Below are 27,340 nucleotides of genomic sequence, written 5' to 3'. Positions count from 1 at the left end.
GTCTTTTAGAAAGCCAATTTATTCTGGGCTGCATTTCCTTTCAACAGGCCATTACAGGTTTTGGCTATACAGTATAGTGCTTCCTCTGTTTCTTCCCTCCCTTCACTTCCTAATGATGCAGGTTCGATTTCAAAGTGTGACCCTGCGAATGATCTTTCTAAAATGTGCAGTACATAGTAATTTTATGCACTTCATAAATAAAACTCAGAAGACTATGTACACACCATTTCAACCCCTAACCTGCCATGATTTTGAAGGCAAGAGCAGCAAAGAGTTGAAGGAATCAATGCTAGAAAAGCCCTGCAGGATCAGATCAGAGGTCCAGCAACTAGTACTGGGAAATCCTGCCTCTGAACCTGGAAACGCCACACAGGCATCACGACCAGTTACTATTGACAGACTGATCCTTCTAATCCCCCCCTTTTAAAAGCCACCTAAGCCAGCGGCTGTCTCATCTTGTGGCAGTGAATCATTATACACTGTGTGGCACTTTCTCTCATCTGCTCTCACGCAACCTGCCAGTTCGTTTCACTGGATGACCAAAACTTTTACTCTTTTGTGTGGGAGAAAAACTTCAACCTGCTTTCTCTGCCACATGCGTGACGCAGTAAGCCTCTATTAGGTCTCTGCACCCCCAGCCGATTACGTTTTTTCCTAAACTGAAAAGCCTCGAACATTTGTGTTGCGCCCTTACAGGGAAGGTGCCGCAGCTGATCCGAGCTGGAGTCCCGAGTGCCCGAGGGGTGTGAATTCAGACACATCTGTCCCCGACAGCATTTCCCATTTTTGCTCTCTTATCATAGCACCTTTCCCACTAACCGGTGTCAGCCCCTTTAGGGTTAGCTGAAGCACCCACCCTACCAACACGACTGCTCCTGCAGCCCTTTCGGCGAGAACCTTGCTGAGCAAATTAACTCACGTTTCTCTGGGCTCAAGGCTGCCACCCCATTCTTACTCTCATTCATAGCCTGGCACAGGAAGTCAAAGTAGCAGTAGCAGTAGCAACAACAACAACAACAATATAATCTTAGAAACACTGCCCCACCTTCTTCAAAATGAGAATTTTGTTTGCCAGCAGCTGTTTGTGGGGGTTGTTTAGAAGACTCCGTTAGCAATGTTATACCGGTTACGTAGACCTCCTCACAGTCCCTTGCAAGTTTCTTCCTTACCCACCCCTTTTCAGCAGCAGTCTTGTCCACCGGTGGTTGTATACACTACAACTCCCATCATCCCTAGCTAGCAGGACGAATGGTCAGGGGTGATGGGAAGTGTAGTCCCCCCCCCAAAAAAAACAACAGCTGGAGACCCTGGTTTGGGAAACCCTGGTTTATACACTACCTCCAGGGATAGCCAATGTAGTGCCCTCCTACTTACTCTCTTCATCCTCAGCCATTTGCCATACTGGTAACTGTAGTTCTCCCAATACCTCTACTACACTGACTACCCCTGTATTACCCCACCCCTCAGGTGTTTCTTGGGCAACCTGACCCTGGGCATCCTCGGGGGATGTCAACATCAATGATCAAAGGGGTACAGTCGACCAACTACAGCAAGGGGAGGGGGGAAAGCAAAGCTGTGGCCCTCCAGATTTTGCCAGACACCTCCCATCCCTGGCCATGCTGGTAGGGGCGGATGGAATTTGGAGTCCAGCGACAACTGGGGGCCACAGCCCCCCACCCCCATTACTATACAATGTGATCGGGTTCAACTAAGTACCAGGCAACACTAGGCCTGGGTGATGCATTGATACATCACCCAGGGCCAGATCGCGACGGTGCCTTCACCCAGCAGTGTATCGCAGGTGAAACCGCTGCCGTTCCTGAGCCCCTCCGCCATGCGGAAGAACAAGCTGCTTCGGCTGCAGCCCCACAAAGCACCGGGGCGAAGCTCCCTCAGTGGGAGGGGCAGCATTTTCGCCGCAGGGCCGTGGCTGATGCAGCTCGTTCCTCCCTCCGCTTTGCAACACCGCAGTGTACCACTGCATCATGATGTTTGGCTGGCGGTGCATCACAATGTTGAAAAGCTGACATCGCCCATCCCTAGGCGATGTGTCATACTGATTTCATGGGTAGTTATGAGCCAAAAGAATCAACATTAGGCCCTGGAGGAGGAATTCAGAAAATGGGAACTCCAGAAGGAAAAAAAAAGGCTGAAGAGCTGATCCAGGCTGCTAGGCCTACTCTAACGTGCAGAGATGCAGTTGCCCCTGAGAATAGGGCAGGGAGAGGGTTGTGATCTGCAAAGCAAGATTTTGCCCGATGCCTCAAGCACCCTTTAAAAAATAAAAAAACCAAAGCAGTTCTTCCACAAGGTGGTAGTAGCAGCAACAAATGTGATCCACCTGCGTTCTGGGGGAGTGCACCCCCTCAAAAAAAGTACATAGACACGCACACACACCCCTCACTAAAGGACCACAGAGACAGAGCTCGGTTTAGATGGCTAAATGCAGTTTTATGGAGAGAAAGGGGTGGGAGAGGGGAAGAGTATGGCAGACGAACTTACAACTGGGGGGAGTATGGGGGATGTGCTACCCACCCAGTGTGGCAGGAAGTTGCCATCTACAGGCCGGCCACGGTACTGCTCTTTCATGACTCCTGACGGGAGGGAGGGCGAGAATAAAACCGTCAAATTAAAAACATGCTAAATGAGTAAAAACTAAGGTGGGGTGTGGGGTGGGGGAATAACATCCACCCATTGTATCAAGGGGGGGCGGGGCGGGTTGGAGAGTGATGAAACTAAAAATTAGTCCCATCCTCTCATCTGTATTTACAGGGTAAAACACAAAGTCGATTTGTGGCTAAAACTGTTGAATGTAGAGGGGCAGATAGCAGATGCACAAGAACCGCACTCTCCAAATGCCACCCCTTCCCAAACAAAGCGGGTCGCCCCAACCCCTCCCTTCCACACGCCCCACACACAGGAAAGGGGGCTGGGGGAGGGGGGCCCAGCCAAGCCTATTTGCATAAAGAAGGGCCATTCTTTTTGATTTTTTTCCCCCCTGGGGAGGAAATCAGAGCGGGGGCATGGGCAAGCCAGACTTGTCCAGCCCCGCGATCTCCTTGGTGGGGCCTGGCTCCTCATCCATCTTGCGCCCGTGTTTTCGAAAGTACTTGTATCGCTGAACGTACGCCTTCACTAGGTTATTCACTTTGACGGGGTTGATTTCGCCGCTCTTGCTATGGCAGATCTAGAGGAGGATTGGAGGAGGACAAAACAAGAGTCAATACCTTTTCCCCTCTCACTGTGGGCCTCCCCGCTTCCTGGTCTCCTGTGTGGCCCCAGCCGCCTCTTTACCTTGTGGACGGCTTTACGCAGGATGTCCTTGTATTCTTCCTTGGTGATCTCCTTCTTCTGGTAATAGGGCTTGATGGCCAGCTTCACTTCCTCCACTGCCCGTTCCTGTGTGTGGAGCTTTTTCAGGTACTGCAGTGGAGCAGAGGCAGGAGAGTTAGCCGAAGCAGGAGGGGGGGGGACCAGGACCAAGGTGTCTATGACATGGCATAGGTGTGAGAAGTGACAGCCCTGGGCTGATCAAGCTCCGCTCCTCTGTTGCTTGCAAGCAAATGGTTCCTTAGCCGAAATGGATACCTCTGTAAGAACTTCCTTTCTCTTCCCCCAGGAAACTGTTTGACCCCCTCCATAGATGGTTTAAAGCACCTGTCCAATACCAGGATTATGGACCATGGTCCACTGCTGAATATCTAGGGGAGGGCTTTAGCTCAGGGCCGCAGCATCTGCTTTCAATGCATGCAGAAGGTCCTAGGGTTTAATCCCTGTCAACTCTGGGTAAGGCTGGGAGAGATCTCTGCTGCCAACCCTGAACTAGATGAGCCAATGGTCTGACTTGGCCTAAGGCAGATTCTCACGTCCCTGGTGATTTTAGTGCTGGGCAACTGGCTGCTTAGCGCAGAAGCCTGTGGCCCTCCTGATGTTTCAGGACTCTCAAACTTCTGACGTTCTGTAAGTAAGCGGGCCAGCCCTATGAGACAGTTTTGGAGACTGAAGAAACCCGCACCTTCCCACAATCTGAGACTACACCAATGCGCCTGCCTTTGCTCCTCCCACTTTATGCCTCTCCTGGTCCTGGGAGACCAGGAGGGGAGCTTGTCAAAGCAGGAGAGGGAGACACCCTGGCTTCTTCACCAGTCTGACTAATCTTTGCCCTCCCTCCTCTCCTGCTTTTGCCTGTTTCTGCTTCTGGACTTCTTTCTGTCACAGACTCTCCCTGCTCACTAAACTGTTACCCCTTCAGCTTTTGACCCCTCCTCTCTCCAGTCTTCTCCCTCTGGCTGCTCATTGGCGTGGCACCACCACTCCCCGGGCTCTAAGCCTTCTTCCCTTGGGGGTTCCCCAGCTGGTGCATCCCATCCTCCTCCTGTGTCCAGCCAGTCTATGACACAAGCCCAGCTGGCATGGCCAATGGTAGTTAGGGATGATGGGAGCTGGAGTCCAGCATCTTCTGGGGGGCACTAGGCTGGGGAAGGCTTGCCTTAAAGCACCAGCTGCTTCGTTCCAAAAACAACCCCAGCTCTTTTACCTTGTCGCTGTCTCCACGCCCTTCAGAGCTGGTGCTCCCCAGATCGGTGCCGGAGGAAGAGGCAAATATGGCCGCCGAGGGAGGGCCTGACGAAGCCTGGCTCAACGTCCCGGGCAAGACTCCGGTGGGGGTGGTGGGGGTGGAGCCACAGCCTCCGAGAGGCAGGGAGCTCTGGAGCAGGTAGGAGACGGGCGGTACAGCCAAGTGGGAGGCAGGTGGGTGGGCTGGCGGTGCTGGTGGCTGAGGGGGGCCCAAGGAGGCAGCGGGCTTGGTGTGGGTCAGGATCTGGTAGGGGAAGGGAGGAGGAGGAGATGGTTAAGACGGCATGTCACTGGCCTTCCATTTCTCCAAACTCAAGAGCTAGATGTTGGGATGCCACCCAGAAGCAGTCAGGTAACTGGATGGGTATACCTGGCTATGGATGGGACAGGGAGCCCTGTCAATCTCCCTTCCCTAAAAGGTACCCCAACTGGGTGCAACTGCACATTGCAAAATCAGTAAGCAGGGCTGATGCTCCCCGTTGAGAGCTTAGAGGAAGCTACACCTACCGATGGCAGTTGAGGGAATAGTTACACAATGCCTGGGGAACCTCTCTTTTGCTAAGGGCTGGATTTCTTTGGGGGCAGTGGGTCCGGCCCCCAAGCCAAAGTGTGTGGGGCCAGCTCACACTTGCCAGAAGTCTGAATGTGTTGATTGCAAAGGGCTTCCCCCCTTCTCCTCCTATTCATTTTGGCTCCTCCCTACCACCACTTTCCTCTATTGCCTTCTTTCTTTCCCCTTGGGGCTCCCCCCAAACTCCTGAAATTGGGCCTAGGACCATGTGTGCCTCACTCTTAGTGAGATAAACCCAACTCGCTTTACACAAGGAATCTGCATTGCCAGATTCCCTCCACTAGCCATGCCCCTGCTACAGCCACACACAACCTCCCCAGAGCTGATTTGTCCTCTCAACCCAAACTGGGCACTGGAGATGCATTCAATGGGTCCTACAATGACAGTTAAAACACCGGCGTCACCACTCGAGCAGAACATTCAAAGCGATACAACTTCCTGAGTGGCTTTGAGTGGCTTTTAATTCAAGAAAAACAGAAAATTACCAGACTTGATTTGGAGGAAGAGAAACTGGCTGCTGAATGTGGTGTAACAGCTGTACAGCTCTGAAACACCATGTGATTGTGAGAGGAAGATCTAGTTGTCACTTATGCTGTGTAGAGGGAACCCCAAACAACACATTCTGAGATTGGACAGAATTCACAACCCAATCGCCCCAGCGTATTCAGAAAGCAAACCCAACTTGGCTTGCTGAGGTTTGTATTCCAGGTAAGTGGGCACAGGGCTAAAGTCTCTGTTTAGTAATGCTTGTTTATTCAAATGGGTGATACGTTGACATCATTTCATTTTGCATATACAATGCTTTTTTTAAAAAAAGGTTCACATTAAATTTGGGAACTAGTCGAGGGGCAGAGGGAGGCTAAGAAGGACATGGCAGGCAGCTTGGGAGGTGGAGAACCAGTTGTTGTCCTAGGAGAGATGAAGCCCCCATCTCTTCATGCTGGAGAAGATCAAGCCCTCACTGTATGCAAGTCCTTTACCAGAAAACACCCACATACTTCTAAGCTTGTCCCTGCTACCATGAGGATCAGGCATCTAAATAACAATAATTTTATTTTTAAAAGGACTAGCTGCAACTCTCACGAGTGCCAACTTCTGTGCTAGGCAGCACACCTTGCTTTCGCGAGAGTCCACAGTGCTCTGGGCTTTGACGCTTAAGTGTGCAATGGTCATCTTTGCCTTACCTTCCAAGAGGTTTGCACTTCGTCCCGTTTGTGTTATCAAGTCAGCCCCACAACCTTCCACCTCCTGCCCTCCCCTCCCACATTTTGGCTAGAAAGGAGTTTCACATCCATTCCCAGAAATACACTTGCCACAGCCAGATCTCTTGGCTGAATGTGAGATTTTTGTACTGGAAATGCTAGTTGTGGCTGTAACCCGAGTGCCAACACCCTGTGATATGTGGGTATCCGTTATCTACACAATGAAAATAAATTTCAACAGCTGTTTTAACTGTTTCAAACCTGCTCCGTACCTGATTGGTTGCTTGAATAAGCTCCTGGGCTTTTGCCCTGCTTGCGAGGTTGGCCTCTTCCATCTTGAAAAGCAGGGCAGTCACTAGGTTAAAAAACAAGAGGCTCAGAAACGGTTTGCCAAACGGGCATGGGGTGGGGGTGGAGAAGGGAGTGCAGAGGTTCCTCACCCCTGACATACAGACGCTCAAATCCTGGGGTTTCCCTTCTCAAACAGGGGGGTGGTCTGCTCCATAATTCTATTCTCTCCACCCTCCCTGCCAACTCAGCATGCAAAAACAGGCCGGAGCGGGGGGGAGAGAAGAAAACTTGTAACTGAGATGGGGCTAAACATCCTATCACTGCCCAAATTCAATCCCACCCCTAGGTGCTCTTTAAAATATAAATGTGGATCTCCTACAACACCTATAGTTAAGGCCTTAACACTGCTATGCACAGTTTAAAAACACAGATGCACTGAAAAAATGAAAGCATATCTATGAAAAGGGCTGTGCTCCTTGGCTCCGACTGTTAGCAAAGCTGGGAACGTTCTGCTCCAAGGAACACAAGTTCCAGGTGCCTTTGGGGCAAAATGGCATACACTCAGAGGCATGAACTTTCCTTATATGATTTCTCAGGCTGGTAAGGTTCAGCTTTTTAATGGCTTGGGAACTTTTGGTTACACAAGTTATGGATGAAGAGAAGCACTTCATTACCCCTCCAGCAGCCAGTCCTCTGAATTTTTACCCTTCACTGGATGAGCAGTGTAAAAATTCAGGCTTTTATCTACAGCCCCAAGAAACAAAACGAAAAGGTTGTGAAGACTGCAGCTGCGTTCAATGTTTTGTGTGTGGACAGTGAAGTTTTGCGGTGACCTGGACTTCAACTGGTTTAATCCTTCAAGACGCAGCAGTCTTTGAATATCTGAAGGGCTGTCATGCAGAAAACAGAGCAGACTTGAGCCCTTGGTCACTCCGGAGGATCAGAACCAACAGGTGAGAATTGGGAAGGAAGCAGGTATCAGCCGAACGTTATGCTGGTAATGGTCCAAAATGGGAAAAGGCTTGCTTTGGGAGGCGGCAAATTCTCCTTTGGTGGAAGTATTTAAGCAGCACTTGGTGGGCATCTGCCAGGGATGCTGCACTTGCACCGTGCGCTGAGCAGAGGGGTGGAAGAAGTGACCTCTGAGATCTCTTCCAATTGTTATGGGCGCACGACGGGGGCTCTACCTTCCAGGCAAGGATAGGGACAACTTCCATAATGCAAAGATCCATTAAGGAAAAAAAATCAATGCCATTATGGCACGCAAGCAATACAGGGATCTGCAGAGCCCTATTTCAGATTCATACAAGAACCATCAATGGATGTGCTTTGGTAAAAGGGAGAAGAGGGAAGGGATACCTGGCCCTCGAGACATTTTCAAAATGTGTTGATATGTTTCTGCTTCATTAGGATTTTGTTATTTTGCATTGTGTTGTGTTTTAGCTTTGCTTTACAGTTTTTCAGTTTCACTCTGTGTGTGTGTGTGTGTGTGTGTGTACACACACATACACAAACTCAAGTTATTTCTGTAATCTGCTTGGAAACTATTTTAGTATTAAGCAATGTATCAATAGGTAAAAAAAGACCAATGAGCAGGGCTCCACGAAAGCACTCCCTCCCCCCCCCTTCCCTGGCCCCATCCCAATACCTACATGCCAACACGCCACTGGTGCAGTCTACCCCACCCTGCAGGTTCCATGACATGGGGGCCGGTGGCTGGGGCAAGCTGCGGGGTGGGTGAGGGGGTGGCTGCAGCGGCTGTTCCTCTTTGGTCTCGGACAAGCTGTCGGCTTCCGGCTCGTCTGCTGGCACCCTGGGGGGCTCGACGGGGGGCTCTTCAGGAAGGAAGGAGACATCGGGCGTCTTGCAGCTGCTGTCCACCGTCTGGGAGTCGGGCGTGAGCTCCTGGTCTGGGGCCAAGGGCTGCGGGCTGGGTGGTTTGGCGGTGACCTCCGATTTCTCCGAACCAGACCACGAGGGCTCCTCCTTGACCCTCAAGGGGCTGCTCGCGCCTTGACTGCAGCTGTCGGCTTTGGATTTCTTTAGCCCAGTCTTCACCTTGAGCTTCTTCTTCTTCTTGGGCTCTGAGGCACCCTTAGGCTTGACGCCCTTCAGCTTCTTCACGCCCATCTTGGCCTTCAGCCCTTTGACTTTCTTGGGTTTGAACCCTGGCTCCTTGACGTTGGCCATCTCTCCTTGGCCAGCTGCTGAGGCCCCAACCATCAGCACCTTCTCCTCCGACTTGAGGAAAGGCGAGCGGCTCTCCTTGTCGCGGCTGAACTTCACACCAATGGAACCCACCTCCTTGACCGACGTGGTGCTGCTGACCCCTTCGCGGATCAAAACGGCCACCTTGGACTGGAGCTTCACCTTCCGGCCTGAGCCCAACTTGCCACTTTCCTTGTGGCTTCCAGCTTTGATCTTTTTCCCACTCTTGTCCCGATCCGGCCGGGCCTTTTTCTCCACTTTGGGCAACTCCTGCTGTTCTGAACAGGGCGGTCCCTCCTTCAACTTTTTTTTGTACTTATCGCGGGCACCAGGGCGCTCCTCCAGGTAGGCCCTCTTGCGCTCTTTCTCCTTAGGCACCTTCTGCTTGATGTCTTCCTCCGGCCGCTTGTCCTTGCGGGACGGGACCACGTCCTCCTTGGCCGCAAGCCGCCCCCCGCCCGATTTGGATTCCTCCGCAGGCTCGCGGTCCGAGAAGCAAGCATCGAAGCTCAACCCTTCGGAATCGTAAAGGACTTCCCGCTTAGCTCTCTCCGGCGTCTCCAAGAGCCCTTCCATTTTCTCCTGCTGGTTGACCGTGATGGTCCTCTTGATGGTGAAGAGGTCGTTGTCGTTGAGGTCCTGGATCGATGGGGGCACCACAGTCCGTGCATCTCTACGCCGTTCCATCAGGACCTTCTCAGACTTGGGCTCCTCCTGCAGGTGCACCTCCCGTTCCTTATCCTTGGACAACCGATGGGAAGGATGCTTCTCCCGCGAGTGAGACCGGGAGCGCTTCTTCTTCTTCCTGCCGCCATCCCCCCGATGTTTCTCTTTGTGCCTGCTGCGATGGGCACGGCTGCTGCTGCGCGACCGAGAGCGCCGGCCGCGGCGCTTCTCCTTCGACTTTGATCTCCTGCTCTTGCGCCGCTCAGCAGAGGTATGGGAGGAGCCAACCGCAGACAAGCTAGTGCTGATCGACGGCGACCAGGACCGGGAGGTTCGGTGATGTGAGCGGGACCGCGAAGCCCTGTGGTGCGAATGCCGGCGCTCCTTGGATTTCGAGCGCGATTTGGATTTCTTCTTCGGGTTCCACGGGGAGACGTAAGCCTCCTTGGTTTTCGAGGCCTTGCGCTCACGTGACCTTTTGCGCTCCCTTTTCAATTTCTTGCAGGAGCCGGAGCTCGAGCCAGAGTGAGACTTGGAGGCAGGGCGCTTGGGGGCTGGCGGAGGCGGCGGTGGTGGAGGCAGGGGCGAGGGGGCTCGATGATAGCGCTCTCGTCGCTGGGTCAGAATCTTTCTCCTCAAGTCCACGCCCTTCCAACGGGGGTCAGGCTGGCTCTCGCTGAAGTCGATCTGTAGGGCTCCCTCGTCATCTGAGTCTGCGTGCAGCGACAGGAAGTCGTCTCCCTCGACCACCCGCAGGGTGCGCTGTTCGGCAGGCCGGCACCTGCTCCGGAAAAGTCGAATGGGGCTATAGCGCTCATCCTCTGGCTGGACAATCTCGCCTTCCTCAATTTCCGAGTCGCCGCCGCCACTCCCGTCCCACTCCATGGATGACCGGCGTCCGGCCCGATGATGCCCACCTCCTTTGGACATCTTCTCGCCACTCCTCAGCTTGGCGTTTCCCACGGTCACCACCTCCAGGGACACTTTCCCTTCCAGCTGCGGCTTGGTTTCAGCATCCAAGCGTCCTTTGGGGGCCAAGTCTACCACAAAGACCCGGCGGCGTGGCTCAGGGGCTTTAGCTTCCGCCTGCTCTGAAGGAAGCTCCTCAGGCAGAGTGGAATCGGCGCCCGGAGGCTCTTTGCCCTCGGGAAGCTCAGCAGAGCAGGCTGCCTCCGTTTCGTAATCCCTACCGGGTTCCACATCTGGCTCAGAATCTTCCTGCCCTTTGTCCGAGCTGGGGAAATCTTGGCTCAGGCTGTTTTCGTCGTAGATCCCAGCCAATGTTTCCGAGATGCGGCTGATGCTGTGGGACATGTCCGGAGGGTGTCGGTCAGGGTCGTCTTCATCATCGTCCTCATCTTCGTCATCATCCTCGTGCGAAGGGGTGCTGATGGAGGAACTGGGGTTAGAGCCCGTGGGGTCGAAGGGGTCGTACTTCTGGTCATGCCGCCCACCCTCTGCCTCTTTGTGGGGAGAGTCGCCAAAGGCAAAATCACCATTGAGGTTATCCTCATCGGTCGGGTGGAAGGGATCATAAATATCTAAGTCCGGGGAGCGCATTGGGGGGCAGGGGTTTGAAGAGTCGCCGCCACCTTCGCCCAGCAGGCCCTGGTGGCAGGAGATTGAGGATGACGATGAAGAGCAGGATGGCGAAGAAGAGGTGCTGGAATCGGCCTTGTCCAAGGAGTTGGTGGGAGGTGGCTGGGAACGCTGCTGGGATTCAGATTCCCGGCTGGCGGCGCTCTGCGGGCGCTGCTGCCCCCCGCTGGATACCCCCGTGCCAGTACCCAGAGTCATGCCCAAGCAAGGTGAGGGAGAAGTCCTGTCTGCTTTAGGGGACTGCGAAACTTGGCTCCTGGCTAAAAGAGAAGTCCAAGGAGCCAGGTCCATTACAGGCAGAGTTCTGTGTGAGTCCAGAGGATAAGGCTGCTCTGAAAGGGAACGGTGGCCAAGGGGACAAGCGTGGCTTCCTCTCCAGCAAGGTGCAGATAATCCAAGGCAGGCTGCAGGGAGCAAAAACGGAAATGGTCAGGCGTGCACCCAAATTTGGAAGAAGATAGGAACTTTTTAAAAAAATACATAAAGGCCCCGTATCACATTCCACAACTGGCTCTTCACAGGAGTCGGGGTTCCACTATTCCCCAGCCTGCTGCTATCGACTGGGTATAAGCCTCAGATAGCATACAGTACTCCATTAGCCAGTAGAGGCATCCAGCCCTGGAGCTGCCTAACGCTGTAACCAGCAACTTGAGTCTCAGTCCAAATCTCGAGCTACAAAGACCTGCGTTTCCACCAACTGCAGGATTTATCCTCACCATATCTGGGCTCGAATTCCAAGGTCAGCAGAAAGGGAGAGGTGCCATTGCAGGGGACTGCCAGCAGGTCATATGGGGGGCAGGATTGAGCAGCGGGGGTGGGGCCCCTGAAATATGAGTAACTTTGTGGGTCCTGGGCCTAAGAGAAACTGGGCTGGAGCACTTGAAATTATGAATGGGCTGGGGCAGTGTTTCCCAACATTGTGCCTCCAGCTGTTTTCGGACTACAATTCCCATCATTCCTGACCACTGGTCTTGCTAGCTAGGGATGATGGGAATTGTAGTCTCAAAACATCTGGAGGCACAAGGTTGGGAAACACTGGGCTGGGGGAAGAGACCCAATACTGAAAAGAAACCGTTTTACTACCCTACCGCCAAGTATGGCAGCCCATTTCCCCCTGCTATGTATAAGATGGCAGGCTCTGGATGTGCAAGACATGGAACTTTCTGAATGGCACTGCCACCCTGGATCTTGTTAACACATCCTGCCTGACCCCCTCTCTATGGTTTACCATAGAATGTAGTTTCCATCCTAGAGAGTCTGCATCCCTTTCCTCATCTGTCTCATTTTTTTCCTCACATATGTGCAGACACCCACCAGACTTCTGCCTCCTCCAAGACAGATTTCTTCTCAAGATGCCAGACAAGGCGCCCACATCCCCCAGCCGCACCTCAGCCACCAGCTCCACTTCTTCCATATCTTCATCCCCGCTGTTGAAAGAGACAAAAAACAGAATTAGGAAGCAGGTCCCGCACCGACAACCCGGAGATCCCAATTTCTAGTGCGACATTCTAAGCCAGCCTTTTCCCAACCTGTTGCCCCCTAGATGTTGCTGGACTCCAGCTCCCACCAGCCTCAGCCAGCATGGGCAATGATCAGAAATAAGGGAGCATTATTGTGGTCTGCACTAAACTCCACTGACCTGCAGGCATAATTCAAGGCATTTTGGTCCCACGTACCTTAGAAATTTGTCTCGTTCCCTCTGGTCCATTGTGATCCCTAAGCTCTGCCTGGCAGTGTCTAAATCCTTGAGGGGACCTGGGTAATGATCCAGCAGCTTCTTCCCCTTAGTTGAGCTCCCTTTTCCACAGGGGGGTGGCAGTGGCTGAGATCACCCACTGCATAGAAGTAGCAGTCAATACTATTCTATTTGCCAGGGCAGTAGCTCATGAGCCCCCCCTTCTTCTACAAAGCCATTTGGCTTCTGCAATTTCCCCTCCTTCTGCAACTGCACTCCGATTTAATTCCCAAGTTCCTAAAAAATGATACTTTGATACATGCATTTTACTGCTTGGCGCACTTCTGAATTTAATTTGCCAACAGGCTTCTGTTTCTAAAAGCCTCATTATTACCGTTATCCTGCCAGCTGTGCAGCTCCAACGTTTTACAGAACTTCTACTGAATGGTAGAATTTCAGAGCTTTTACTGTGAAGCTCTAGACTGCAGCCACAAGAATGGGCATCACTTGTCCTCCCTGAGATGGAGATGGTTGTCCTATAGGAGTCCCACTTACTAAACTGCCTGAGTTCCTACGGAGCTCTCTACTCCCTGTGGGAAATGGTAAGTCCACTCCAGGTAGTCAAAGACTCCAGCCAAGTCAGGCACCACATCAGAAGAAGGAGCCTCAAGGACCTGGAGGAAGGAATAGGATAACAAACAAGTGCTGAGTAACTGGGACCCTCTGGTTATATATATTAAGTAAAAATTAGGCAATGCTAGGATTGTCATGGGGTGATAGCCAACGAAGTCATTTTCAGAGCAGACTTATATTGTTAAAAAAACAGTGGATGCAAGTTGTTTAAGTTCACTGACCTAATGGGTGTACTTTGAAAATGTTACTTATCATCCACATATTTTATGTCCTTTTGAATGGTATGAATTATATGATAAAAGAGTAAATTAACAGCAATCGTGTGCGTCTTGTCTCCACTGAAAGTACTGATTTACCAAATATAACCATCGTAACTGAACATGGTGCTGGTAACGCCAAGGTTGCAGGTTTGATCCCTGTATGGGACAGCTGCACTGGAGGGGGTTGGACTAGATGACCCTCAGGGTCCCCTTCCAACTCTACAATTCTATGGACTCAAAATGTACAGAGTTTAAGAAATATGCTTTGTAGTCAAATCATATTCTCACTTTGTAGTATTTTCTCTTTTTAACAGAATTTTGTATTTTTTGGTTTTTTGTATTATTGGATGATGATGATAATTAGAAGAGCTCGGAAGGTAACACAAACTGGCATCAACACACAGGCCAAGACCTTCAATTCCTCCTCTAAAGAATGCCGGGGAAAGGAGGAGGCAAAACACCATGACAGGCCCACATTCACAAAAAGAAAATCCACAACTGGTCACAGATGAACAATCATCATCATCATTTTACAGTATTTGTATGCCGCCTTTCCACAGTTGAAACTACGCTCAAGGTGGCTTGCAACGTGACAAGATTTACATAATTACAAACATAACAGAAGTCATAAACAATAAATAAAACCCATCAGAAAGTACACAACCTGATGGAAACAATTTCCACATAAATCACAAGATCTAAAACTAAAGATACAACAATAATATCAATAACAGCATCAGCTCTCTCAACCCCCCCCCCCGGTAAACAATACTCCAACCCAAGAATCTGTTCAACAGCCTCAGCTTTTGGAGCTGGAGTCAGTCAGCACTCCACTCTCCCAGGCCAAATGGGAAAGGGCCAGTAAGGCTGGGTGATGGTCTTCCAGGGCTCACAGCCAAGATGGTCTCATTTAAAACAACACTGATAAAGATCAAAAACAAGTTAAAAGAGGAGCCCTCGGTGCTGAGCAGCAGCCACTGTCCTTGTGCAGCCTGTCAGGCCCTGCCCCAAGCCAGGTGAAGAGAGGCAAGGGTGGGGCCCTTCAGGCCCTCAGCAGGCCCCATCACCGAAGAACGGAGGTGAGCACACTATTCACCAGAATTTATTTGCCCTGTAAGACCAAACCCATGTGTAGTTGACCCCAGTGCATTAGAAATCTCCAGCAGTCATAATGTTTGGCCCTTGCAGAGATCTGTAACAGAACATGCAAGCTTTCCCATGTTAACACATCATAATAGGGTATGCAGTGTTTACAGTACAACGCTGCCAACATACCTCACCCATTGTGGCATTCCTATCGCAGGCCAGTGCAGGGTCCCCAGTTCCCAGCCAGGTTCCTCCGAGTCCTTCGGATCTGGAGCTCTTGCACAATTTCCTCCGGCTTGTGTGCTTGCATTCAGCATCTGAAAAAAAGAGAGAGGCAATGGCAGCAAGAGGGACCCCACTAGAAAGGTATGACATGCCTGCTTTGCAGGGATATACTGCTCCAAAAAGCAACTGCACACGAACTCCACAGATAGTTGAAGTCTTGCCATTACACAGCCCAAAGACTGGGTAACTTCATTCTTTCTTTTGCTTTGCAAAATTCTCGTTTAAAAAGGAAAAGGGAGATGAGTCCATACCCCAGACTGCTTATCACCAACAGTGAACCACCAAAGTAAACAAATTTAGGGGATGCACTCTTTGCTCATGAGCACATTAAATGCCTTGCTAGATCAAATAAAGATCTCGTCCACATGATCCACCAGAAATGGGATAGTGGCTCAACCTGTAGGCCACAATCAAACTTCTACCTCAGTACTAGAGAGTTATGCCCTGGGAATCTTTAGATCTTAGCTCGGTCATGAACTTGCTGGGTAGCCTGAGATAAATCAGTAATGGTTGGTATGAGAAGGACTAAGCATTTAGTGAAAAGCATTAACAGAGACTACTACCCGTATATTCCGGCGTACAAGACGACTGGGCGTATAAGACGACCCCCAACTTTTCCAGTTAAAATATAGAGTTTGAGATATACTCGCCGTATAAGAAATACGACCCAGCGTATAAGACGACCCCCGACTTTTGAGAAGATTTTCCTGGGTTAAAAAGTAGTCTTATACGCAGGAATATACTGTACTAAGATCACATGAAACTTCCTCTAGACAGAGTCAAACCATTGGTCCATCTAGCTCAGTACTGTCTTTTAACTGGCAGTGTTTCAACCTGAAGATGCCCGGGACTGAACCAGGGATTGCCTGCATGATGAGACACAGGGCCCACCTCCTCTTGACTAGCTGTGGATGACAGTTGTGCTCTTTTAAATCCTGCAGACACCAGCTTTAATTAAGAAATATAGACATAGATGTACAGTGGTACCTTGGGTTACAGATGCTTCAGGCTACAGACTCCGCTAACCCAGAAATAGTACCTCGGGTTAAGAACTTTGCTTCAGGATGAGAACAGAAATGGTGCCGTGGCGCCGCAGCGGCAGCGGGAGGCCCCATTAGCTAAAGTGGTACCTCAGGTTAAGAACAGTTTCAGGTTAAGAACGGACCTCCAGAACGAATTAAGTTCTTAACTCGAGGTACCACTGTATTCTAGATCTCTTGCCAGTTTGTGCCTCTTGAAGGGAAAGATGCTGGTATTATTGGAAAGCTCAATGCTTCCTGGTCTTGAAGTCATTGCAGGCACTGAGAAGCATCATTTCACAATTCTGAACATCTGCGTTTCCCGGGGAAACTAGGCACATGAAAAGAACCAGAATGCGGCAGCTAGACTGGTGACTGGGAGTGGCTGCCAAGACCACATAACACCGGTCCTGAAATACCTACATTGGCTCCCAGTAAGTTTCCGAGCACAATTCAAAGTGTTGGTGCTGACCTTTAAAGCCCTAAATGGCCTCAGCCCAGTATACCTGAAGGAGTGTCTCCACCCCCATCGTTCAGACGAGACACTGAGGTCCAGCTCCGAGGGCCTTCTGGCAGTTCCTTCACTGCGAGAAGTGAGGTTACAGGGAACCAGGCAGAGGGCCTTCTCGGTAGTGGCTCCCTCCCTGTGGAAAGCCCTCCCATCAGATGTCAAGGAAATAAACAACTATCTGACTTTTAGAAGACATCTGAAGGCAGCCCTGTTTAGGGACGTTTTTAATGTTTGATGTTTTATCGTGTTTTTAATATTCTGTTGGGAGCTGCCCAGAGTGGCTGGGAAAACGCAGCCAGATGGGTGGGATATAAATAATAATATTTTTAGGCGCATTAAGCACCCATAATTTAGATCAGGTTTTTTATTGGTGAACGTCAGGCACCTTGTGGACAGACTTTTTAAAAAACGTAAATAAAAGAAACATGTAGCTTCAACTTAAGGCAAATGTGAATAGCGCAGTGGAAGAATACACCTGTTGGACGCTGGGGGTCCCTGGTTCAACCCCTGGCATCTCCAGGTAGGGCTGCGAGGGACCCTTGTCTGAAACAATGACAGCAGACAACACTGAGCTAAATGGGCAACTGATGTGACTTGTTAAAAGGCAACTTCTCATTCTCCACCGCTCCTCCCCACAAAAAGTCCACATCCCTCAAGCCTGGCCTGAGATCTGCTATGTTCATGATGAATTGTGATGTTCACGGCAGAGGCGCCTATTGCTGAAAGTGCACTTAATCCACCCGACGAAGCCTGGCCCATCGGTCGCTCCACTCCTTGGTTTGCCTCTCGATTTTGAGTTACCTTTCTCACTGGCTGGATCCTGCAGTTCACCCGGCAGGCTGCTCCCCACAGCTTGCTGCAAAGCTTTCTGCAAGGACAAAACAAAAAAACCCTTAGCTCTTGCTGAAAAACATCCAGTACAGCAACTGCCAGAAGCCCAACTGAAAGTGACCGGCTAGCTTTCATGGCGGTTATTGGATGGGTTTGCACAGGGACAATGAATGGGGCAAGAGCCAAAGGCTGACATGAAATCAAGACTGAAATCTTATACTGTACATGAGAACCTTGCAAAATAAAACAAAAACTGCCCAAGAACTTTGGAGATCTTGCTTCCAGCCTAAGCGCCACTTTAAGAAACTTCAGAACGATGATAACAAGAAGAGTTTGGATTTGATATCCCGCTTTATCACTACCCGAAGGAGTCTCAAAGCGGCTAACATTCTCCTTTCCCTTCCTCCCCCACAACAGACACCCTGTGAGGTGAGTGGGGCTGAGAGACTTCAGAGAAGTGTGACTAGCCCAAGGTCACCCAGCAGCTGCATGGGGAGGAGCGGAGACGCGAACCTGGCTCCCCAGATTACTAGTCTACCGCTCTTAACCACTACACCACACTGGCAAGCTATTACACTGAAATACTGGAGGTAAAGCTCACATTCAGCATGTAGTTAAATATACACATTGAGTGATGAATGGCTCACCATTAAAAAAGAATGATTTGCTAGGAACAGCGCAGGTTGTCAAAAATGAATCTTTCGTTCTCCTGAATTAATGTTATTGGATATTTTTGATGACACCGATGTAAATATATTGTTCAAAATTGATTTTTATGTATGATCTTGGCAGTAAGAATAGGAACTGCAATTCAATGGAATCACGTTACACCGGATGCTTGGTATCACTAGCTCTGGAATATAGCTATAATGGAGAAAACTACACATAGCTGCAGATTTTGACAAGGACTACAACATTCAGTGTTTATACAATTTGACATTCCTTTATGACATATACAATGGAACCACCATTTTCAAGACAACAGGTCACAAGCCTGGCAAATCTGGAATTACACGTGATGATCTGATAACAGTGATTGTCTTTACTTGGACTTTGTTATTTCAACTCTTTCAAACTGCCTATTTTATAATTTTGTTTTTCGTCTTTTATTTTTTGCCCGTAGTTATCACTGTTCTGATTTATATACATTATAATATGAAATTACAGTATAATAAAAACCTAACCCAAAAACTGAATCTGACGGAGATAGATGATTTTTTATTTATTTTTATTTATTTTTTATTTAAACCAGGCATACAAATTGCCATGAAAGTGGGGAAAGTAGACACCACCCCTAAGAAGCCAGAGTTGATCCAGAATTTCTCCTTTGTAGTTTTGTAGCCAGGACTTTTAAAAATTAACCCAAATCCATTGCATGTGGTCTTCTCTGCACTCCAATGTGCTTTCAGCACCCAAGACTGAGCCAATACCTTGAAGTTTGAACCTGAAGCCTCCTGCTTGGTTGTCACTGTCACCTGTCTCATTTATCTTGTGCCTAGTATCCAATGATCCAAGATCACAGTCTCAGCTTAATTAGTTGTGCAAGTTTACAGCTGTAGGCTGTTTCCCCCCTTCCAGCTACATTCTTCTGCATGCCCCAAGGCCAAGCATCTTTTAATGTTTGCTCTTTATCTCTTAGGAAGAAAGGCTTAAAAAGATGCTTCCTGAATGCATGCTGGTTCCCAGACTTCCCGGTCCCTAGGACATTTCTTTTAGAAGTAATTATTAATTAAGTGTATTAAATGCACAATGGCTGGCTGATAAGAGTTTCTCACAAAGTTTCAAGATGAGGCTTATTTCCAAGTAAGTGCACAGAGGATAAAAATCTAACTACATGAACTTACAAGTGTCTGCAAGCAAGTCTTCCAAAAAGTGAAGCCCTGGTGCTTTTTAAAAAAGTGATATTTTATTGAAGAATTTTCAATTATAAACCATTAAAGTGATTCCAAAAGAAAAAAAGCCACAAAATTGTGTACAGGGGGGGGGGGGAGAGCATTATATGAATATATATGAAAAATACCCTAACCCACACATTATTTTATAAATTTGATATTATTATCCTAATACTAATGTAAATATTAATAGTCTACTACAATTTGTATGTAGAGCCCCAATGCTTTAAATGAATCTCTTTTTCTACTAACTTCTGTTCTGACAAAAGTGAGACTCCTGAAAACTAAAATTAAAAATTAAAAAAATTAACCACAGCAGAATTCTTACAAAGAAAGAAAATATTGAGAACCACTGCATATTGAAAGATTTTGTTCAAATGTTTTCCAGAAATGCTCCTGCTTGTGAAGAACCTAAGAATTAGTGTGTGATATACTGCTGTGTTCTACTGGTATTATTTAATTTCATTAAAAAGGTCATACTACTTTGTGAATGTCACACATCCAACAGCTTTGTCCAGGTTTCCATTTGGACACTAAGGTAAAGGTAAAGGGACCCCTGACCATTAGGTCCAGTCGTGACCGACTCTGGGGTTGCACGCTCATCTCGCATTATTGGCCGAGGGAGCCGGCGTACAGCTTCCAGGTCATGTGGCCAGCATGACAAAGCCACTTCTGGCAAACCAGAGCAGCACATGGAAACGCCGTTTACCTTCCCGCTGTAGCGGTTCCTATTTATCTACTTGCATTTTTACATGCTTTCGAACTGTTAGGTTGGCAGGAGCTGGGACCAAGCAACAGGAGCTCACCCCGTCACAGGGATTCGAACCGCCGACCTTCTGATCAGCAAGCCCTAGGCTCAGTGGTTTAACCCACATCGCCACCTGGGTCCCTAATTTGGACACTAAAATAATACATAAATGCCCTGCTATACACACTTTCCTGGGGTAAGCACCAATGAAAATGGTTAAGACTTCCTTCCAATCATATACAAGATTGGGTTGCACATATTATGCTTGGGCAAAAAAATTTTATTCATTTTTGGAAAGAGCTGCTTATTACATCGATGGAGGAATATACGTATTCAGTATTTCTCTGTTTTTCAACTCTTTCTACCCTCCAAACCCAAAACAGTTGTTTTCTGAAGCGTTATTTTTCAAGCTCTAAGACTAAGCGGAGCCTGTTTTGCTGAAAGCTGGTTAAGCAAGAAGCCACATGTGTGGGCTGGCGAGTTTTACAATCTCTGTATACTTATCTGCAAGGCCAATTATTTTTTTTATAATGCTCTTCTACAGATTTTTCTTTCTTTCTGGAACGCCACACCAGCTGGCAGAACTAAACAAACAGTTCCACAGAACAATTGGCAAGCACTAAGAGGGAAGTTAAAAGAACAACGATGCGCAAGTGAGAGAGAGGTTGAAAAGAAAACGAAGAAATTATAGTTTCTGAAGTCACATGTAAGACGGAATGAAAGAAAAAATATTTACTTCAAGTAAACTCTATATGGCAGTGATGTGTACTAAAAAAAAAAAGCGTAGCAGCCTAAACAAGCCTCATTATTGATTTATAATACTGTTAGGGAGGAAGCAATGACTGGGACACACACACACACACACACACACACACACACAGTGTGCAACCAGAAACACACTTCAGGTATGGATAGGGGGGAAATCATCCTGATACACATATACAGGCGGTGACCATCTTAGGCATGTTCAACTGTGCTGATGGGCAGGTCTTTTTGGAACCAAAAGAGGGGAGAACGGGGCAAAGCAGGCTTATACAGAACCCCCATGCAAAATGGTTACTGCCTGTATGCCGCATTAGCTTCGTAAACCATGGTTTTATCATGGCAGGAATGAGCTGCAATAAGTTTCAAATCGCACTTCACACACTCTACACACAACACCAGCAGGAGGAAACTGAACTGCTTTCAATGTCAAATAACCACAGTTTAGGGTTTGGACATGACACTAAACGAGAGTTAATATCAACTATGATCTGTTGAAATAAGCCAGCTTCATAGCTTATGAAGCTACCTTGCTTTAACTAGCCACATTTAAGCTTCACCTAACACTCAAGACACAATCCTTAACTGTGGCTAACCGCAATCGAACGCACAAACTTCCAATTTCCTCCTTGTGTCTGTACCAGGGAAGAGAGGTGTAGAAGAAAAAGAATAAACCCAAAGCTTGTGCACATATGTATACTATATACCCACTGTTTATCGTTACATTTGAATCGGGCAATTGTATGACAACCCTTTGGAATTTGGTGTTTGGGAATTGACACAAAAGTAAACAAAAAGTATTATTTTCAGGTTAAAAAACTAAGCAAGTCTACCAATGTATCCAAATACATGCAAGTAGACCTATCAAACTCTTTCCGTATTATGAAAGCAAGAGTAAACTTAAGAGACTGCTTTCTCTGGGGAGGGTGAACCTTCTCATTGTGGGGCTGCCTCATTTTTCAGTATCCATTCTCTTTTTACTATTGCCCAGCAGAATTATTTCACACGGAAACTATTTTGTGCTGAGATACACTGTGATCCTAAAAATTTGGGGACGGGACTCCTATACAGCACCTTGAAAACCGCAGAGGAAGTGGGGGGATAATGATATGAATTATGATTCTGCTTGATAATGATTTTCATTTATCTACAGTGAGCCCAATCACAATGTCCATTAAACTTGTTTTCTGAATAAAATCACATCATTCAAGATCTCCAGCCTTGCTATTGTGCAGTATCTTTAACAAATGGCTGTTTGGCAGCTATCAAAAAAAAAAAGAGTGTGAACAGGTTGAGTGAGAGCTCCTGCTTTTTAAAGAGGATGTTAGTCCCACATTCTCCAGTTTTCATTTTCAAATTCCTGTGGTTGTAGTTGACTGTGTAGAATAGGGAAGGGCCCTCCATATGCTGTTGGGACTACAATTACCATCATGCTTGACCACAGGCCATACTGGCTAGGGCTGATGGGAACTGGGGTCCTCCTCACTGCCCATTCCTGATCCAATGGGCAGGAAGCCACTCAGTCCAATGCCAACTGTGTCACCTCTTCCAGATTGTCACAACCCCCTTCTTGGTGTATTTCAGTAACATGCCATGTACATCTTTAATCAACACCTCATTTCAGCATTTGCTACATGCCCATAAAGGGGTTGAATTGGAAAATACACTGGACTAACTTTTGTAAGATAGAAGCAGCGGAGAAACATCTCCAAATACCCAACTGGTTACTTTGCACATGTTAACTTAACTGTCCTGCTTTCGGAAACTCATCTGCATCTACAAAGCAGCGCAATGTGGAAAAAATACAAATTAATCCTCTGAGCAAAACCACCGCTAATGCCTCAAAATGGACCTAATCATTTGTGCTCAACCTCAAGGAACCACAGGCTTCCCAGCAAGAACTACTCATTCGAAACATAATTATTAAGCAATGCCTATGCCCATCACTCCAGCCTACAACCCCTTGAGAAACTGAGCCGTCATTACCAGAATAATAGCTTGGCCAGCACAGAGGGCTCCCGATTGGTCCCAATCTGCATCGAGAGAAGGTTCACTGGCCGGCTTCTCGCCACCTCGTGCAGGATCCTCCCTTACTGGGGGGCGTCGATTCTCCTCCTCTTCCATGACTGCAGGAGCTGCAAATCCTAGATATTGATGGAGTGAGACATTAGTGACCGGCAATCCAGTTCCTGACCTACCTATCCTCTTCAGGTCGCTTGTTAAACTAGACTAGATGAAATACAATCCCTTTGCATAGAACTCCGAAATCCGGACACCCAGTCTGCAACAAGTCATCTCCCCATCCCACCCTCTCAATACCTCATGCTCCTCCAAGAGAATTCAAGATTTGCAAGACTCTGCCAGCCCATGTTTTGATCCGCCAGAGCCCTGCTTCTTTCACAGAAAACTCTGCTTGCACCCACTGCAGCAACACAGGATCTAGGTCTTCACTGCCCATAATCCAGCTATGCAACAAAGGGAAGAGGGGATGGGACTGAGCAGGTAGCAACTGGCTTTCCATAAAAACCATTTCAGTGTTCCAATTGTGCTTTTCTAATTGTTGCCCAATGGAAGTAGCTAAAATGCCATGGCAGCATATAAGCCATTTGCCTCATCCGAGGCCTGCATATTTAAATCAGTAAGACAGCACCCAAGTCAGGCTCAGCCAAAGAGGAAAGGCTTCCTACTCCACACCCAGATCACAGTCTCCTGCCAGCGCTCCCTTCGAGAAGGGAAATGTTTCAGGTTATTTTCTGAGCCAGCTTCAACACCATGAAACCAGCTCGGTTTCATACCCTTTTTGTGAACCAAATAGGTAATAAACATACAGTAATACTAAAAGAAGAGTGTCCCCGGGAATATCTAAAATTACTTTTGTTTGTGTGGAGTAGTATGCTCTCAAGTGAAAGATTGTGGGAGAAGCGAATACAGTGATTGCAGTGTCCTTAAGATCAACAATGATAATGTGCTAGAACCCCGCTGATTAGCTGATGGGGAATTTATAAAAAAATTCCTTCAGTAGCACCTTAAAGACCAACTAAGTTTTTATTTTGGTATGAGCTTTCGTGTGCATGCACACTTCTTCAGATACCAATTTATAGTTCAATACATTTAAGCATTTGCTTATTTTGAAATAAAGTTGTCATTATACGTGTAGCCTGTTAGGAGCCCAATATTCCAAGTTCCTTTCCACTGTTCACTGCAACCACTGTAGTATGTACACCAATAATAGGGTGGCCATCCAGTTATTGATGGATTCCAACTCACGTAGGCCCAACGAGCATGGCGGGGAGGCAAGGATGATGGGAGCTGTAGGTCACCAATATCTAAGGCCACATATTTTCCATCCCCGAGTCTGACTTCCACCCAGTAAATTCCCCCACTTTCTAATCATCACAGACTACCCACACATAAATAATTCTTCTCTGCTGCACCATTCTTTCACAAGAGCTGACTCTCTAAGTTTTATAAACCCTGTTCCTTATCTTCTCAGCTCAGAACACTAGTGCTTTCCCCACCATTCCTAGTCTTAAATAATTTCCTTTCTAATCCCTTTCCTTTGCATGACTTTTAAGACATGCTAGAACTACCATTGGGGGGAAAGCAGGCACATGTGGAAAGACCTCATGAATGAACTTGAACAGCATCGGATGTTGAGGCTGTTCCAAGACATAGAAACTTTGGTAGAATGATCAGGATCCAGGTTAGAAACTAGTAGAATGTTGGGTTCTTTGGGAGATCTGCAAATCCTAGATATGTGGGGTATCCTAGATATGTGGGGTGTGTGAAAGGATGTACAACCATATTTTCTAGTCTTAAGTAGGTAATAATAAAATAATAATAATAATAATTTATTATTTATACCCCGCCCATCTGGCTGGGTTTCCCCAGCCACTCTGGGCGGCTTCCAACAGAAGAATACAATACAGTAATCTATTAAACATTAAAAGCCTCCCTAAACAGCCTTCAGATGTCTTCTAAAAATCTGGTAGCTGTTTTTCTCTTTGACATCTGATGGGAGGGCGTTCCACAGGGCGGGCGCCACTACCGAGAAGGCCCTCTGCCTGGTCCCCTGCAACTTGGCTTCTTGCAACGAGGGAACCGCCAGAACGCCCTCGGTGCTGGACCTCAGTGTCCGGGCAGAACGATGGGGGTGGATACACTCCTTCAGGTATACTGGACGGAGGCCATTTAGGGCTTTAAAGGTCAGCACGAACACTTTGAATTGTGCTCGGAAACGTACTGGGAGCCAATGTAGATCTTTCAAGACCGGTGTTATGTGGTCTCGGTAGCCGCTCCCAGTCACCAGTCTAGCTGCCACATTCTGGATTAGTTGTAGTTTCCGGGTCACCTTCAAAGGTAACCCCACATATGGTATGGATAAATGAGACTTAAAAAGACCTGTTAATCCTCAATCCCCTATTTACCTAAACAATTATTCGGTTAAATTGCACAATTTTGTGCTTGATTCTAAATACTAACAGACCCAAAAGACAGGTAAAATTATAAGCATAGAGAGCTAGAAGCAACCTTTCAGATCATCTGCCCAATCCTCTGCTTCAGACATTCTACATCTAAAAATTGTCATTGAGTTGCTTATCCAACATTTCCTTCAAAACCTTCCATCAATCCTCTGCCACCCACCTTCTCACCACATGGCACCGAAAAACCTTGCCATTCTCTTATTTTTCCATTTGGAACCTCACAATTATTCTGTCATTTCATAAGCTTACCAACCAAGATCCCACACAGCCCATTGATGACACCACATTTTGGGCAACCCACCAGCCTTCTGTGCCATCTTCAGCCACGAAAACCACCCTTAACCGTAGCCGCATCTCAGGTCCACAACTCCCATTATAGAATTTACCTGACCATCAACTGCTGCAGCTCAGGGATAAAGAGGCTATGTTTTGCGTGCAAAAGGTCCTAGGCTTCAGTCCTCGGCAACTCCAGTCCAAAAGTAACGGACAATGAGAAAAAAAAAATCCCTGCCTGTGATCTGAGAGACTCTCTCAAGAGTAGAAGACACTATGTCAGGTGTCCAAACATTTTGTCCCGGAATGACGAGATAAATTCTATTTAGTCTAACTGATGCTATCCAGTTCCCTTTTCCCAGGGTCAAATCAGCTCCTCCTGGATTCCTTACCCAAGTGACACAAGAAAGGACCTTGACTGCCATCAACAACCCCAAATGAACCCCCATCCGTCTGCCATACTAAAACAACCCAACCACCACCACCCATCTTCTTCCATAGATTCTACATGCCTCAAACTCCTCTGCCCCACCGTTTCCCTCCATGTACAGCCCCAGATGCAGGCGCACACCCCCTTGAACGCCCTCTTCCCCCTTTCCCAGGGGGTGCAAACAAAGCCCTATCCGCTGCCTGTATAGTAGGGAGGGGGGGTTGCGCCAAGCCCCACTGACCCCAGCAGCGCTTCTCCTCAGGTAAGTGGGCGCAGGGTGGATGCCGCCCCACACGCATCGCTTCCCCACAGGTCCCCTCACAATATACCCACCCCCCAAAAAAACCCTGTTTTAATACCGAAACAAGACAAGGCACGGCTCTCGGGGCCGCCACCCCCCCCCACGACAGCTGCCCCACCTTTAGGGCTTACGGGAATGGCATCCAAGCCAAAATGAACCCAACCACCACCCCCGACCAACCCGCCTCCCCCCGATCTTCCGACCCCACATCACGCCCTTAACGGGCGCGCTCCGAGGCCTTCTCCGCCCGTCACCGCTACTTTAAAACAACCAAACACCCCCCATTTTAATTTTTATTATTTAAAGCCCTCGCCCCTGCATTGCGTACACTTAATATTCGCCCCCCCCCGCTCGCACACAAACACACTCCCGGCGCAAATAAAATAAATAAATATATGTATACAAACACACTTTTTTTGCACACATACACACGCGCTCGCGCACCAGCCCCGCGAAAGACCCTTTGGCCGGCAGCCCCTCCCGAGCGATTGCCATAATTACCCAGCTCCCCCGGGAAGCTAGGCCTTTCCGCCCGCCCACTTCAACACAAGAGGAGGAGGAGGAGGAAGAGGAGGCGCGGCCGCTGCCGCCGCCGACACTGTCCGGGCCCGGCCTCTGCGGCAGCCATTTTACTCCGCTCGGCTCCGCGGCGAGGAGGGCGGGGCCTCCGAGAGAGGGCGGTGTTCGTCCCCCCCGCGGCATTCTGGGAGATGCAGTCCGCTCCCGAAGAGTCCCTCGGGGGACGGGCGGCACCCCGGACTCCCAAGACCAGAATGCCTCAAGGCGGGACGGGAAAAGGGGGCGGGGTGGGCAGGGCGTGATGGGGGATGTAGTTTTCGAGTTGATGGGGCCTTGTATAGAGTGGAGGCCGCTCGCCGCAGTACGAGGGCCGAGGAGCTGCAGTCTTAGCTGAGCGGGGCCGTGGGTAGGAATCGAGTTTTCCGCGGCAGGTGGTCGAAGCTTCCGTGTGTGGGGCAAGAGCACCCGCAGGGCGCGGAGATTTCGCCCCAAAGCCTGAAAAGCGGGCAGGCAGCC

General features: G+C 48.6%; 1 protein-coding gene across 3 annotated transcripts; it reads right to left on the bottom strand.

Moving 5' to 3' along the window:
• Nucleotides 1–1,128: 1,128 nt before the first annotated feature.
• Nucleotides 1,129–26,951, bottom strand: SCAF1 (SR-related CTD associated factor 1). 3 transcript variants are annotated; one of them, XM_035135343.2, is made up of 11 exons: nucleotides 26,717–26,951; nucleotides 22,804–22,961; nucleotides 17,386–17,452; nucleotides 14,959–15,086; nucleotides 13,346–13,464; nucleotides 12,430–12,542; nucleotides 8,295–11,519; nucleotides 6,624–6,706; nucleotides 4,538–4,822; nucleotides 3,295–3,423; nucleotides 1,129–3,187 (listed from the first exon to the last, which is right to left on the bottom strand). In XM_035135343.2, exons 2-11 carry the CDS (start codon nucleotides 22,939–22,941, stop codon nucleotides 3,011–3,013), a joined length of 4,464 nt encoding a protein of 1,487 aa, XP_034991234.2. In that variant the 5' UTR covers nucleotides 22,942–22,961; nucleotides 26,717–26,951; the 3' UTR covers nucleotides 1,129–3,010. The 3 variants fall into 3 exon arrangements, with proteins under 3 accessions (XP_034991234.2, XP_034991233.2, XP_060137096.1); XM_035135342.2 differs by having other exon boundaries at nucleotides 26,807–26,951; XM_060281113.1 differs by having other exon boundaries at nucleotides 26,734–26,787.
• Nucleotides 26,952–27,340: the final 389 nt, after the last annotated feature.

Source organism: Zootoca vivipara, chromosome 13, assembly GCF_963506605.1.
Source record: "Zootoca vivipara chromosome 13, rZooViv1.1, whole genome shotgun sequence".
In the NCBI taxonomy this organism is placed as follows: Eukaryota; Metazoa; Chordata; class Lepidosauria; order Squamata; family Lacertidae; genus Zootoca; species Zootoca vivipara.
Note: the sequence above shows the minus strand (reverse complement) of the source record. Positions and strands in the feature narration are given on the sequence as shown.